This window comes from Bos taurus, chromosome 16 (assembly GCF_002263795.3).
Source record: "Bos taurus isolate L1 Dominette 01449 registration number 42190680 breed Hereford chromosome 16, ARS-UCD2.0, whole genome shotgun sequence".
Classification (NCBI taxonomy): Eukaryota; Metazoa; Chordata; class Mammalia; order Artiodactyla; family Bovidae; genus Bos; species Bos taurus.
The window spans coordinates 19,748,654-19,765,167 of record NC_037343.1 but is presented as its reverse complement, the minus strand read 5'-3'; the positions used below and the strand labels follow the sequence as shown (position 1 = coordinate 19,765,167).

The following is a 16,514-nucleotide window of genomic DNA, read 5'->3' as shown; positions in this document are numbered from 1 at the left end:
TACATTTGACCCACAAATAGCTACTTTTGGTTTTAGGGCTGATATAATCCTTACCTTTAAAAAAATACCTATTTGCTGCTGTCATTTTTCCTGTCAAAACAAAATTAAATGTGTGTGCTTCTCCATTACTGATTGAAGAAAAAACTGCTTAGACAATTACTATCTCACCAGCTTTAGGGCAAAGAGCACCACCTTTAAACAAGGGTCACCATGAAGGCTTTATTCTCAGTTCTGAGTGTCTTTAAAGATAAAGCAATTCGTATCAGATTTCATGATACAATTCTCTAAAGGAGGTTAAAGAGATCCATGTTTTTCCTTTGGCCTAAAATGGCTCTTCTTCATTTAGTTTATGAGACACATTTTCAATAAATTTTGCTCAGTACTCCTGGAGCTGGGGGAAAAAAACAAAAAAATAAAAGCTAAGGATACAGAATGGCTGGAAGATAGGTACTTGTAGAAAAGAATGTGTTTCTTTCAAGAATGTAAATTTAATAATCCATTAATTAATTAATGGGATTTTTTGCCTTTGTTGAAGATTTTAGTAGGAGTAACTCCTGCATAGCAGAAGGAGGTATTTTACCTGTTTTGTTTATAGAGCAGGACTCCATTTCAACTTACAAATTACTGCTCAGGATCTTTAAGATATTAGTTGAATACTGGCACAGAGTTGAGTTTTTGGATTGTGTACAGAAATGATTTCCTACATATCTATCTAGATGTTGAGGATTGAATGATGAGCCTCTGCCTTTGGGTCAGGAGTGATTTCACATCTTTGTCTTACTCCCTGAACTTATAACAGGAATCTGATGTCCACCATTTTCAGACACAATTTGCCCTAGTTATATACAACTGTATCATTAAAATTTAAATAGATTTAAAAAACTGGGAAGGATTTGGGGGGAAAGTAAGAAATGTGGCTTTAAATTCAACACACTGAGAAGAAAAGGATGAGAATGGGTAGTATAAATAGAAGGCTTGGGATAAGTTTAAGGCTTCTTTCCATTTTCTTGTGTTTTTCTATGCCTCGTGGTGGTGGTTTAGTCACTAAGTCATGTCTGACTCTTGCAACCCCATGGACTGTAGCCTGTCAGGCTCCTCTGTCCATGGCGTTCTCCAGGCAAGAATACTGGAGTGGGTTGCCATTTCCTTCTCCAGGGGATCTTCCTGACCTGAGAATTGAACCTGGGTCTTTTGCACTGCAGGCAGACTCTTTACCAACTGAGTTACAAGGGAAGCCATTTTCTATTCTTGCTGCTGCTGCTGCTGCTAAGTCGCTTCAGTCATGTCTGACTCTCTGCGACCCCATAGATGGCAGCCCACCAGGCTCCTCCGTCCCTGGGATTCTCCAGGCAAGAATACTGGAGTGGGTTGCCATTTCCAACAATTCACTTATTTCCTATCTTCTACCACTTCTGCCTTTTGCTAATTTCTGTTAATCTTTCAAGTTAGTGTAGTTAATCTTTCAGTCCTTAGTTTAGATGAAGCTTCATTCATTCAGTGAATATTTAATAAGTTCCTAATAGTTGCTAGTTATCACTCTGGGGAATGAGGTAACAGTAGTAAACAAAACAGCAAAAGGAAACAAAGCCAAACTTCTCCTTCAATTTAGACTCTAGGCAGGAAGAGGAGACTAAAAAGCCGAAAAATAAATAAAATATGCAGTATGTTTGGTGTGCACAGAGAAAAGCTGATAGGGAAGGGGGTTAGCAAGGATGGTACTACAGTTTTAGTAAGGGTATTAGGAGGGATTTTCCTAAAATGACAATTAAAGAAATTAAGGAAACATCTGAAGGAGGTGTGGCAAATAGCCAGCAGGTGTCCGTAGGAGTAATGTCAAGGAGTAGGAATAGAAAATGTGAAGGTTTTGAGGAAAATGGGTGCCTAGAATGTTTGGGGGGGGTGTGTACTCAGACACTCAGTTGTGTCCAACTCTTTGCAACCCCATGTACTGTAGCCTGCCAGACTTCTCTTTCCATGGGATTCTCCAGGCAAGAATACTGGACTGGGTTTCCATTTCCTCCACCAGGAGAGCTTCCCAATTCAGAGATTGAATCCATGTCTCCTGTGTCTCCTGCACCACTGGAAGGCAGATTCTTTACCACTACCACCAACCAGGAAGCCCTTGAGGGCAGTGTAGCTAGATCAGAGAGCACAGGGACATGCTAATAAAGACAAGTCAGAGGTAGCAAGGAAACAGATTGAATGAGGATTTGTCGAATTTATTGAAAAAGACCCTGATGCTGGGAAAGACTGAGGGCAAGAGGAGAAGAGAACGACAGAGGATGAGATGGTTGGATGGCATCACTGACTCAGTGGACGTGAGTCTGAACAAACTCAGGGAGATAGTGAAGGACATCTCAGCCTTGTGTGCTGCAGTTCGTGGGGTCACAAAGAGTCGGACATGACTTAGCGACTGAACAACAACTTGGTGCAAGATCCAGTTGCTTTATATGCAGTAAATCAATGAAGATTAGTAGAACATATCGTCACACAAAAATACACAAAAATAAACACAAAATGGCTTAAAAGGCTTAAATGTAATACACAACATGACAAATCGTAGAAGAGAACATAGGCCAGATATTCTCGGACAAATTTTACCAGTGCAAATTGATAAATATTGATAAAAGCAATATTTTAAAAAGCAATATTTATTGATAAAAAGTAAATATTGATAAAAGCAAAAATAAGCAAATGGGACATAACTGAACTTATAAGCTTTTTACAGCAAAGGAAACCATAAACAGAATGTAAAGATAACATACAGACTGGGAGAAAATATTCACAAATGATGCAACTGACAAAGGGTTAATTTCCAAAATATACAAACAACTCATACAACTTAATAACAAACAAATAATCCAACTGAAAAGCAGTAGAATACCTAAATAGATATTTCTCCAAAGAAGACATACAGATGGCCAATAAGGACATGAAAAGATGCTCAGTGTTGCGAATTAAGAGAAATGCAAATAAAAATTACAATGGGGTACCACTTCATACCAGTCAGAATTTGTTGTTTAGTCACTCAGTCGCGTCCGACTGTTTGTGACTGGATGGACTGCAGCACGCCAGGCTTCTTTGTCCTTCACCATCTCCCAGAAGCTTACTCAAATCCATGTGCATTGAGTCAGTGATGCCATCCAAGGATCTCATCCTTGACCCTCTTTGTATAGTTTTGTGTATTCTTGCTACCGCTTCTTAATATCTTCTGCTTCTGTTAGTTCTATACCATTTCTTTCCTTTATTGTGCCCATTTTGCATGAAATGTTTCCTTGATTCTAATTTTCTTGAAGAGATTTCTCATCTTTCCCGTTTTATTGTTTTCCTCTATTTCTTTGCATTGATCACTTAGGAAGACTTTCTTATTTCTCCTTGCTATTCTTTGGAACTCTGCATTCAGATGGGTATATCTTTTCTTTTCTTCTTTGCCTTCCACTTCTCTTCTTTTCTCAGCTATTTGTAGGGCCTCCTTAGACAACTGTTTTGTCTTTTTTCGTTTCTTTTTCTTGGGAAAGGTTTTGATCACTGCCTCTTGTACAATGTCACGAGCCTCTGTCCATGGTTCTTCAGGCACTCTGTCTATCAGATCTAATTGATTAAAACAGTCCTGGGAGCCACAGTGTGCTGGCATAAGTCCTTTTGAAGGAGGTTGCCATTACTGTCATTACCCCTACCATAAGGGTGTTGTCATCTGCATATCTGAGGTTATTGATATTCTCCCGGCAATCTTGATTCCAGCTTGTGCTTTATCCAGCCCAGCATTTCCCATGATATACTCTGCATATAAGTTAAATAAGCAGGGTGACAGTATACAGCCTTGACATGCTCCTTTCCTGATTTGAAACCAGTCTGTTGTATTACTTCCAGTTCTAACTGTTGCTTCTTGACCTGCATACAGATTTCTCAGGAGCAGGTCAGGTGATCGGGTATTCCCATCTCTTGAAGAATTTTCCATAGTTTGTTGTGATCCACACAGTCAAAGGCTTTGGCGTAGTCAATAAAGCAGAAGTAGATGTTTTCTGGAACTCTCTTGCTTTTTCAATGATCCACTGGATGTTGGCTATTTGATCTTTGGATATTCTGTCATTTCTAAATCCAGCTCGAACATCTGAAAGTTCACAGTTCACATACTGTTGAAGCCTGGCTTGGAGAATTTTGAGCATTACTTTGCTAATGTGTGAGATGAATGCAATTGTGTGGTAGTTTGAGCATTCTTTGGCATTGCCTTTCTTTGGGATTGGGATGAAAATTGACCTTTTGCAGTCCTGTGGCCACTGCTGAGTTTTTCAGATTTGCTGGCATATTGAGTGCAGCACTTTCACAGCATCATCTTTTAGGATTTGAAATAGCTCAATTGGAATTCCATTACCTCCACTAGCTTTGTTTGTAGTGATGCTTCCTAAGGCCCATTTGACATTCCAGAATGTCTGGCTCTAGGTGAGTGATCACACCATTGTGGTTATTTGGGTCATGAAGATCTTTAGTTCTTCTGTGTTCTTGCCACCTCTTCTTAATTTCTTCTGCTTCTGTTACGTCCATACCATTTCTGTCCTTTATTGTGCCCACCTTTGCATGAAATGTTCCCTTGCAGTCTCTTATTTTCTTGAAGAGATCTCTAGTCTTTCCTATTCTATTGTTTTCCTCTATTTCTTTGCATTGATCATTGAGGAAGATTTTCTTATCTCTCCTTGAATATTCTGCTGAATATGCATTGGAAGGACTGATGCTGAAGCTGAAACTCCAATACTTTGGCCACCTGATGCAAAGAACTGACTCATTGGAAAAGACCCTGATGCTGGGAAAGATTGAGGGCAGGAGGATAAGGGGATGACAGAGGATGAGATGGTTGGATGGCATCAGTGAATCAATGGATGTGAGTTTGAGTAAGCTCTGAGAGATGGTGAAGGACAGGGAAACCTGGTGTGCCGCAGTCCATGTGATCGCAAAAAGTCAGACATGACTGAGTAACTAAACTGAACTGACTAAACTGATCCCTACCATAGTTTGGCCCCAGGCCAAGCTACAGAGACGGAACACAGCTATATCCATCAGCAGAAAATTGGATTAAAGATTTAATGAGCATGGCCTGCCCACCAGAGCAAGACCCAGTTTTCCCCACAGCCAGTCCATCCCACCAGGAAGCTTCCACAAGCCTTTTATCCTCATCTTTCAGAGGCAGACAGACTGAAAGCCACAATTACAGGAAACTAACCAAACATCACATGGATCACAGCCTTGTCAAACTCACTGAAACTATGAGCCATGCCGTGTAGGGTCACCCGAGACGAATGGCCCATGGCAGAGAGTTCTGACAAAACATGGTCCACTGGAGAAGGGGATGGCAAACCACTCAGTATTCTTGCCTTAAGAACCCCATAAACTGTATGAAAAGGCAAAAAGATACGACATTGAAAGATGTACTCCTCAGGTCAGTAGGTGTCCAATATGCTACTGGAGAAAAGTGGAGAAATAGGTCCAGAAGGGATGAAGAGGCTGAGCCAAAGCATAAACAGTGCTCAGTTGTGGACATGTCTGGTGGTGAAAGTAAAGTTTAGTGCTCTGAAGAACAATATCGCATAGGAACCTGGAATGTTAGGTCCACAAATCAAGGTAAATTGGAAGTGGTCAAACAGAGATGGCAAGAGTGAACATTGACATTTTAGGAATCAGTGAACTGAAATGGACTGGAATGGGTGAATTTAATTCAGATGGCCATTATAGCTGCTACTGTGGGCAAGAATCCCTTAGAGGAAATGGAGTAACCCTCATAGTCAACAAAAGAGTCCAAAATGCAGTACTTGGGTGCAATCTCAAAAATGGTAGAATAATTGTTCGTTTTCAAGGAAACCATTCAGTATCACAGTAATCCATGTCTATACCCCAACCACTAATGCCAAAGAAGCTGAAGTTGAATGGTTCTTTGAAGACCTACAAGACCTTATAGAACTAACATCAAAGAAAAATGTCCTTTTCATCATAGAGGACTGGAATGCAAAAGTAAGAAGTCAAGAGATACCTGGAGTAACAGGCAAGTTTGGCCTTGGAGTACAAAATGAAGCCAGGCAAAGGCTAACAGAGTTTCGCCAAGAGAACACACTGGTCATAGCAAACACCTTCTTCCAACAACACAAGAGAAGACTCTACGCATGGACATCACCAGGTGGTCAATACCAAAATCAGATTGATTATATTCTTTGGAGCTCTACACAGTCAGCAAAAACAAGACCAGGAGCTGGCCATGGCTCAGATTATGAACTCTTTATTGCAAAATTCAGACATAAATTGAAGAAAGTAGAGAACATCACTAGGCCAATCAGAATGGCCATCACCAAAAGCCAAAAATCATAAAAGCTAATGAGCATGTGGAGGAAAAGGAATCCTCGTACATTGTTGGTAAGAATGTAAATTGGTGCAGACATTATGGAAAACAGTATGGATGTTCCTCAAACTAAAAATAGAGCTCTCATATGATCCAGTGATCCTACATTTGTGCAAAAATCCAGAAAACTCTAATTCAAATAGATGCATGCAGGCCAGTGTTCATAGCAGCATTATTCACAATAGCCAATATATGAAAGCAACCTAAATGTCCATTGACAGATGAATGAATAAAGATGTGGCATATATACACAATGCAGTACTACTCAGCCCTAAAGAAAGAATGAGTTAATGCCATTTGCAACAACACGAATTGACCTAGAAATTATCATACTAAGTGAAGTAAGTCAGAAAGAGAAAGACAAATAACATATGATATCACTTACACATGGCATCTAAAGCATGCTACAAATGGACTTACTTACAAAACATAAATAGACCCACAGACTTAGAAAAAGAACTTATAGTTGTCAGGGAAAGGATGGAGAAAGGCATAGACTGGGAGTTTGGAACTGACATAGACACTGCTATATTTAAAATAGATAACCAACAAAGACTTATTGTATGGCATAAAGTTATGGTTTTATATGAAGGGTATGATGAACAGTTTTATTCCTAGACATGGAAGACATGATAAGAACTTGACTTTAAGGAAAGGAAATTGTAGGCATAAAAACAACTTCCAGATTTAGGGATAGGAAATGTTGAAAAAGTTACTAAGGTTCTTTTTAGCTAATTCTAATAATCTTTTAGAAGTCATCTGTTCTGTATGGATAAAATAGGAAAAAGAACTAAAGATACATTGAGACAATTAAGAGCGTCAGATATTGTGATCATCTGTGTACCAAAAGCATTCTTTTTCAACCATTTTTATAAATTGAAGTATAGTTAATATGCAGTGTTTTGTTAACTTCAAGTGCATAGCAGTGATTCATATATATATGTATATACACCTATATATATATATACACACACACACACACATACACACAAACACCTATATATATATGTATTTAGGTTCTTTTCCATTGTAGGTTATTAGAAGATATTGAATATAGTTCCCTGTGATATATACTAATAGTAGGTTCCTTATTATTTATTTTGTGCAACATATGCACACTACCAAAAGCATTCTTAAATGTGGAATTGTGCATAAAATGTTCCTAGATAGTATCTACAGACAATGGGCTGACTCTGTCCCCATTCCCTATGAAATCAATAATAAACCATTGGCGCATTTTTCCATTGTGTGTATGTATAAATTAATAGCTACTTTTTAAAGTAAATAGAGTAATAGTTTAGGAAAAAGTGGCCATGAGAGTTTCATATCCACTCAAGATAGGACAAAGAAAATTACTTACATTCCTATGTTAAATTTCTAGAGATTGATTAAGCTGGAGGTTTGTTCCTAGGAGATTGCAGTATATGGAGAGAGAGCTTTAATAGGTGTCATGGCATGCATACAGGCTTAGTTGCTCAATCATGTCTGACTCCTTGTGACCCCATGGACTGTAGCTCATCAGGATCCAATGTCTGTGGGATTTTTCAGGCAAGAATACTAGAGTGGGTTGCCATTTCTTCCTCTAGAGGAACTTCACAACCCAGGGGTCAAACCTGTGTCTCCTGCATTGCAGGTGGATTCTTTACCCATTGAGCCATCAGGGAAGCCCGATAGATGTCATGGAGAGAGTAGTAAATCCAAAGTACCCTGCTTAGGGTGTAAATGTAGTCACTTAGGCATGAATCACTTCCAGGGTCTGGCTTGTCTGAGTTATTCATACAGGAGAAACAGAAGTCTTTATGTCAGAGACAGAGTTCTATTGGAGAGGGGGTTGGGGATGAATGGAGCAGGGAGGAAGGGAGATGGGACCAGGGAGAGGAGTGTTGAAATGTGTGAGCTCATGGGAGATAATAAAGAGAAACAAAACTAGTCAGAAAATCTTGAATAATATAGCTGTGTCAGAAGTCATTTCCCTGCAGCATCTTTCACATGGTCAAAGAGAAGAAAGATTTAAGGAGTTATCGGTAAATCAAACCAAGTGTATGTGGGAACACATACACATTTCAAATACTTGTGTGCAACCCATGTGATTAATTTCTACAAACAAACTTTCCATAAATAATTACCTCAACTCTTTTTTTCATATTGTTTGGATAAATGTAGCATAGAACATATTTAATAAATTTATGTATTTATTCATAATTATATGATTCTATAAAAAAAACCCATGTTAGTAAATAAGGTCACTCTGCAAAGGTGAAGAATTCCTGTATGACACATTTTATCTGTTAAAAATGATGCCTTTTCTTTATTGCTTAGAATTGCAATGCTGTAGATTGTGTTGGTTTTATTTTTGGAGTATTTATTAGTCAATCAGTCAATTAGTATTTACTGAGCTTCTGCCCAGCACATAGGGCATGCTCATCAAATTTGCAAATGACACAAATCTTGGAGGATGTTAAATACATTGGATGAGAGACATAGCATCCAAAAAGATTTTGACAGCCTGGAGCAATGGGCTGAATCTAACAAGATGAAATATATTGTGGATAAATATAAATTCCTGTCCTTGGATTCACAAAACTAACTGCATATGTACAGGATGGGGTAGATATGCTTTAACAGTCAGCTCAACTTAATTTATCAGTTTTAGCTATATGATGTCATTGCCAGAAATGTAGCATGCAAGTTTGGATTACATTAAGGTGATAATCTTATTTCAATTTGGTGAGAGGCCACATGTAGAGATTGTAGTATTTCTGGAGCCATATTTTAAAAGAAAGACCCAAAGCCATGTCATATTTAGAACGCCACAGAAGCCAAACACATTTATCTTGAAGAAGACTTGGGAGAAAAATATGTGTGAACTCTTGTGTGGAAAAGGGATTGGATTTGTTTCATGTGGTCTCAGTAATTAGAGCTGGGACCTAAGAATTGAATTTATAAAGAGACATCTTCCAGTTCAATCATTTATAATAGCAAAAGCTGTTCAAAGATGAAAGGTTTCCCAGAGTCTGCAGGATCAGAATAGTGGAGCAGGTGAATCTCAAGAGTCCTCATTTTGGGGATAAAACTAATAACATGACAGAGGGGGATCTGAGAACCTGGTAAGATACTATAAGTAAAGCATTCAAAACATTGCCAGGAAAATGGCAAATGGTTATATTGCTCATTCGGGTTGTTACCCTTCTTATTATGGGAGGCATTGATATAAAACCTGAATCATCACTGTGTTGAGTTAAAGCAAAGTAGTTCAATGGGTGGGTCTGATAAACTAGATGGTGGTTATTTCTAAATGCTAACTGGGTGTAGATAATTAAAATTGGTTAAAACAGTCTCTAGAACCAGTCACTCCTCTCTGTGACTTTGAAAAATGTAACCTTTTTGTATTTAATTCTCTATGATTCCATTTCATTACTTGGAGATAATTCCAAATCTGTCTCGGGTTGTTGTAAAGATAAAAGAAAACTTTAGAACAGTGCTCAATATGCTAGCTTCTCAATAAATGTGAACACTTTGATAATGCTGAAGGAGTCAATAAAGGATCCTTGTAGGATTTAGGACTTGAGATATATATGTTTTTAAAATACTAAGAATTTAAGTAAATGAAAAGCAGTAGCAAGTTTATTACCATATGGAAATAGCTTAAATATAACATGGAAATAGAATTAAGCATTGTGTGATTATCAGACAGTGAGGAAATCTCACCATTTAGGTGAAGTTGACTCTTGGTGAGCAGTTGGAAATAAAAGTGGATGGAACGAGAGAGGGAAAACCTTAGAAGACCTTTAGTTTAGGACGGTAAGCAGAGTGGCATTCCACATGCTTTCAGGTAGAGGATGAAACATACATGTGATATTTTAAAATAACCTTATGAAGTTTTCAGAATAAACTGTCTTCCTTATGCTTAAAAATTATAGATGGAATAGTTGAATCTTTTATGCAAATCCTTCTTTAACCTAGAAATAGAAATTCTATTTTAGGACAATTTCTATTTCAGAAAGTCCAAACACTTTTTCCTTCATAAAGTTTTCCCTTCAGATTCATATCTGTAGGGGAAAGTAGTTTTCTTTTTTTGTTTGAAATCTTTAGCATTCAAGATGATGTTCTTTATATTTGTATCACCCATCCTCATCTTCTGAAAGTGAGTCTGAATTTGAGATCTGTTGCCAAACCATTTGTATTAAATCTGTGAGAGAGATGTTATTCAAAATGCTTAAAATGGTTTTGCTCTAAAATGAGATCCATCAAATTAATGAAACTTATATTCTTGGGAGGCTCATAAGTCAGTTCTAGGAAGATAGGTCCCACAAAGAAAGTCCCCAAATAGGTTCTACACCACACATTTATGGATTAAGGCACAACTTTTCAAATCAACCTCATGAAAAAGACAATAAGCTTCAGTACTTTAGTGAAAAACAACTGTCATCTTTTATAGTGATTCACATACTTTTAGTATACTAAAAATACTTTATGCTTTCATACATACAAACTCCTAGAGGAAATGATTGTGATTTTATTTATTTTTTTTTGGTGTAACTTACAGGGCTACTGTAGATTCTAGGTTCATGCTGTGCTGAAGTAAATTAAAATTAGGAGGATATAGGCAACAGGAAAACTGCAAAACTATTTCTCCAATGAGGAAGTCAGCATAGGGACTCTGCTTATTTTTTTCCCCAGCCTGAATCAGCATTATTTTGCTTTTGTGTTGTCGGTGGTGGCAGTGGTAACGGTAGCAGCCAGCCTAAGTAGAAAAACAACAGAAATCTGGCATTTCAGTGAAACAAGAGATTGCTGATAATTACAGGGGGGGCCTGGTTGTATTTTTTCCCTTGGTAGCCTCTTAGCAGTTGTATGATTTTCTAGAGTTTTGAATTATGCTCCTCTCTAATCAGGCATGAGGATGGTGAGGAATTCTACCTTTTTTTTTTTTTTTTTTTTGAGTCTAATATACTCTGGAGCTCAAAGGAATGAGTACAGCCTATCACAGAGACACAAATTTGACCCCCCTCCAAAAAAAAAAAAAAAAAAATCAACAAAGTAAAATTTGAAGGCCCGAGAGCATGAAGGCTTGAGAATGACATGCCCCCTTGTATCTTCTTTCTGAAATGTTTTTGGGGATCTTGTGAGGGCGTAAAGCTTTTCTACAGCTGCTACTAGTTTTGCCAATTCATTCCTTCAAGCCACACCAATAAACATGTCCAAACTCCTCTAATCCTCAGAGAGGTGGAGAAAGATAGAGAGGAAGTTCACTTGAGCAGAAGGCTTTCTTTTTACAGATCAGAAATTCCATCGTATATATTCCTATTCCCTTAAATAACTGGCAAGGGGATCATCAGGATGAGCTATGGCAAAGAGCCACCATCATGGTCACAGTTTCAGTGTGATGGGGCCCCAGACCTGAATTGCAAAGTAGTTTAGAGAATCTTGGAATATAAAACATGATACAGAACACCAAAGATGATTTAATCTTATTTATAGAAAGGTAGTTGGTGGTGGTGGGTGGGGGAGAGGCCACACCAGGCAAGAGTGACTTGGGATCATCATTAATCATTTTTTAAGTACCAAGAAAGTGAAAACATTCTTCTGGAATTCACTGCAAGTGACACTGAATCCTTCTATTAAGTAAATATGTGATGAGTTGATAAAAAAAAAAAAAAGAGAAAAGAAGGTCCCGAACTCTTGACTACAGATATAATACAGTGAATACAGAAAATCAAAAGCATGCTTTCCATCTGACTCAAAATAAAGGTGCACTTAAACTTGTAAAAGACAACATTTTTATTTGAATGATATGACAGAACTGTCACAGGAGTGTTACCTGCTATAAAGAAAGCCAAAGAATTATTACCTTTATTAGACCAGTGACACTGAGCTTTAGCCATACATTTCTAACTTCTGTCCCTCTACAGAGACAATTTTCTTTTCTTAAATAAACTGTCATGCTAGTGTTAATATATTGTTGGCTCTCTCATGCTCTGAGAATACTGCTGATATAAAACATGTATATGTTAGATTGGTAATAGTATCTTTAGTGGAGCTGACTAGAACAAATGTGTTTCCCTCATGGCTGCGCTAATGTGATAAAGGAAAATTGGCTGTTCATCAGCTTTTGGCTGGGTAAAGACAGTAGAGATGGAACCACATTCTTTTTTATGCATTAATACCTTCGAGAACTTTCCACGAGTTATATTTCATGTGCCTGCATGTTGCGCAGAGATGTTGTAAAACATGAGATAATGCTACAAATAACAAAGTAGAAAAGCCTGTATCTTTTATAATGATAACAGTCAAACACCAAATGACAGTAACAGGCTGTAAAAAATGGCATGCAAAAAAAAAAAAAAAAAGGAGCAGAAGGGTATATATCCAGGTCCGTGAGGAGCTAGTGTGTGATTTTTGGTCTTTATGTTAACGCTTTGTTTTATAATTAAGTCAAATGGAACACAGGGTTGATGCATTTAGGAAAAAATATGGTTTTAAATGAAAGCAGGTTGGATAGAGAGGAAAAAAGCCAAACTGAATAAGTTTTTGATGAACTGATATATTGATATTGCCAAGAAATTTTTATAGTTGCCAATAGTGTGTGTGTGTAATTTTTTTTTAAAGATGGGGACTTTGAAAAGAGTTCATAAGGCAGTTATTCACATGATTTAAAAATATTGGAGGGTGGTTGTTTATTTTCATTAATTTTTGAAAGGCTGTTTTAATATACTTTCATTTTGATATTTTTATTTAAGATGTTAGCATCTAACCTTCAACTACAAGATATTACGTTTCTCTCAATGAAGTAATCTGCGTAACTTTTTATGATATAATCCAGGGGTAGTCAAATTATAGCTCGTGGTACAAACGTGGCTGGCCACGTATTTTTATAAAAGTTTTGCTGGAACGCATTTGTGCCCATTTATATATATATTGTTTGTGGCTGCTTTCCTATTACAGCAGAGTTGAACAGTTGTGACCTGAGCCATTTAGACCACAAAATCAAATCATTTGGTATTCAAATAAAAAATATTTATCTATTTACAGAAAAAGCTTATTGACTTCTGGTGTAGAGGGTTGTTAGGGTACCTGATTAATTAGCCTAGACTATGGTCAGCAGATTTTTGCTATTCTGTATGGAGAAGGCAATGGCTACCCACTCCAGTACTCTTGCCTGGAAACTCCCATGGACAGAGGAGCCTGGTAGGCTGCAGTCCATGGGGTCGCGAAGAGTCGGACATGGGACACGACTGAGCGACTTCACTTTCACTTTTCACTTTCATGCACTGGAGAAGGAAGTGGCAACCCACTCCAGTGTTCTTGCCTGGAGAATCCCAGGGACAGGGGAGCCTGGTGGGCTGCCGTCTCTGGGGTCGCACAGAGTCGGACACGACTGAAGTGACTTAGCAGTAGCAGCAGCAGCAGCAGCATGGAGAAGTGCAGGTGAAAATTACCAACTGGATACCAACATCCAAGAAAATAAATGTTTATAAGGAGTCTTTGTGTTAGCAACCTAAATTGAATTATATTCATATGTAATACATTTCTAGTGTATCTGGTTTTGAATATTTTTGCCTTTTGCATTCATTTCTGTTTATTTCCAAATATGACTGTAACAAATTTAACTAGTAGCTAAAGAAGCAGTGTCTCCAGAACAACTTATGAAGGCATGGAAGACAGAGCTGTGAAATATATGGGACAAACAGTTAAGCAAACCTTTGAATACCCTGGTATGTATGATCCAGCACAGAATTATTATATCTAGGTTTATGTCTAGATATAAAAACACGAGATATACCATTTGACCATTAAAATAAATTCCTAGTGTTTCCAACGGAAGGAAGTGGAGAAGTGGGAAGTTAACTTGAGAAAGCTTGCTAACGGCAGTTATTATAAAATAAAAGATTATGCAATTATTAATGGTGATAATTTCTTACAGGTACACCAGACAAAAATCAGTTTCTTCATCAATGGTTTGGAAAAGGATAATGCAGCTTTTGATGCAAGAACTCTAAGTGGTTCAATTACAGATTTTGCCTCTGGTACCATGCAAATAGGACAGAGCTTAAATGGTGAGTTTAGATTTCAGAAAATTATTTGTTTTATTTAATTACATTGTTCCTTGAAAAATGTGTCAAAGATATTTTAAAATACCCAGGTGTATTTGTTTCCTAGGGCTTCTGTAATACAGTAGCACCAATTGGGTGACAGTTTAATAAAGCAGATTTCATCCCCCTGTGATTCTGGAGCGTAGAAATCTGAAATCAAGGGCTCAGTGTTGGCCTCTTCTGGAAGTTCTGAGGGGGAGTTCATTTCATGCCTCTCTCTTTCTGGTGGCTTCTAGCAATACTTAGTGTTCCTTGGCTTGTAGCTATTAATATATAACTTCAGTCTTTGCCTCCATCTTCACCTGGCCTTCTCCCCTTCTTGTCTCTTTTAAAGACACTTGTGATCAGATTTAGGTCCCAGCCTAATCCAGTATTTTCTCATCTCGACATCCTTAATTACATCTGCAAAGATTTTCTTTCCAAATAAAGTCACAATTGCAGGTAGTCTTACTTGTTGGAGGCCATTATTTAACCCAGTATATCAGAGAATCTTTAAAATGTCTTTATCATTATTTTTTCAAAGTAAGAACAATATGTAATAAACTATATTTTTAAAATGTATTTTTATCGAAGTAAAGTTGAGTTACAGTCTTGTATTAATTTCTGTTCTACAGCAGAGTGACTCAGTTACATATATATATATTCATTCTTTTTCATATTTTTCCATTATGGTTATCATAGGATATTGAATATCTTTCCCTTTGCTATACAGTAGAATCTTGTCATTTATCCATTCTATATATACCAGTTTGCATCTGCTAACCCTAGATTCCCAATCCACCTCTGTCCTGTTCCCCTCCCGCTTGGCAACCACAGTCTGTTTTCTGTGTTTCTGATTTTGTTTCTGTTTCATAGATAGGTTCATTTGTGTTAAATTTTAGATCCCACGTATACGTGATATTTTATGGCATTTGTCTTTCTCTGATTACTTCAGATACTCTAGTTGCACTGACGTTGCTGCAAGTGACATTATTTCATTCTTTTGTACGGTGGAGTAGATAGTTTTAAGAAGATAGTGGCATATCCTGAAAAGAACAGAAGCTGAATTTAGAATTCTCTTGTAGTAACTAGCACACTGGTCTACAAAATTGCCTATACTTAAAAATGGTAATATTAATTGCTTTATATTATTAAACAGTGAATGATCATTATAAGAAAAACTAAACAGCATTAAACTCTACAAAATAGGAAGGATTTTCCTTATTTTGACCTTTATAGATAGAGATAGTTAATTTTGTTATAACCTTCCACCATTTTTGTACATATAGCTAGAGATATGGTTATAAATATAATAATTTTCCAAAAATGAAATTATCATACATATGCTTTCTCTGAGCCCTCTAAAAATAAATACTTCCCCTCCAAATGTTATGAGAAACAGTTAATATGCCTTCTCATTTAAAATGACTGCATTGTGCACAGTTGTATAGATGTAACCAAAACTTTTTAAACACAATCTTATTAATTAACATGTAGATTACGTCTACTATTTCAAAATTATTAGCAGTTATCTGAACAAAAACACAAAATATATATGTATGTATTTATATATTGTATTTGTGTCTATATCTATTATGCATACACATATATATTGCATTTGAGCAATTGTCTGTGCAGTTCCTTAAGACCTTTTCCTTTGGTGTCAGTTTTCAAGTCCCATCTCTCTGCTTACTAGCCATGTGACTTGAAATAACTTTATGTCTCTAAACTATAGTTATCTTGAATTTAAAATCATGATGGTGATGATATTACAGTTTCATGGTGAGGATCAAATGAGGCTGTGTCATAGAAAACAGTACTGTTTTTCCAGCATCTCGTACTCAGTAGTTGTTCCATATTTGTTGAATGAATGAATGAATAACTGGGTCTTGTGTATACGAAACTATATTAATATGCAATGCTGTTGTTAATTATAATTATTTTGCTAACCTAAGTTGATAGAAGTTAGATTGAAATGGTCATTTTATATTTTAATACATATGGGAATGATTGCCCTAAAGCATAACGACAGATTACCTCATTACCTCATAAGGTTGTGA

The 16,514-nt window shown here is 37.0% G+C and overlaps 1 protein-coding gene across 1 annotated transcript in view; it reads left to right on the top strand.

Annotated features, from left to right (window-relative positions):
• The window catches only part of USH2A (usherin), a 923,574-nt gene that overhangs the window by 50,739 nt on the left and 856,321 nt on the right, over positions 1–16,514 (top strand). The window contains exon 3 of the mRNA NM_001191425.2: positions 14,307–14,439. Within this exon, the coding sequence (NP_001178354.2) occupies positions 14,307–14,439 (133 nt within the window). The remainder of the gene's footprint in view (positions 1–14,306; positions 14,440–16,514) is intronic.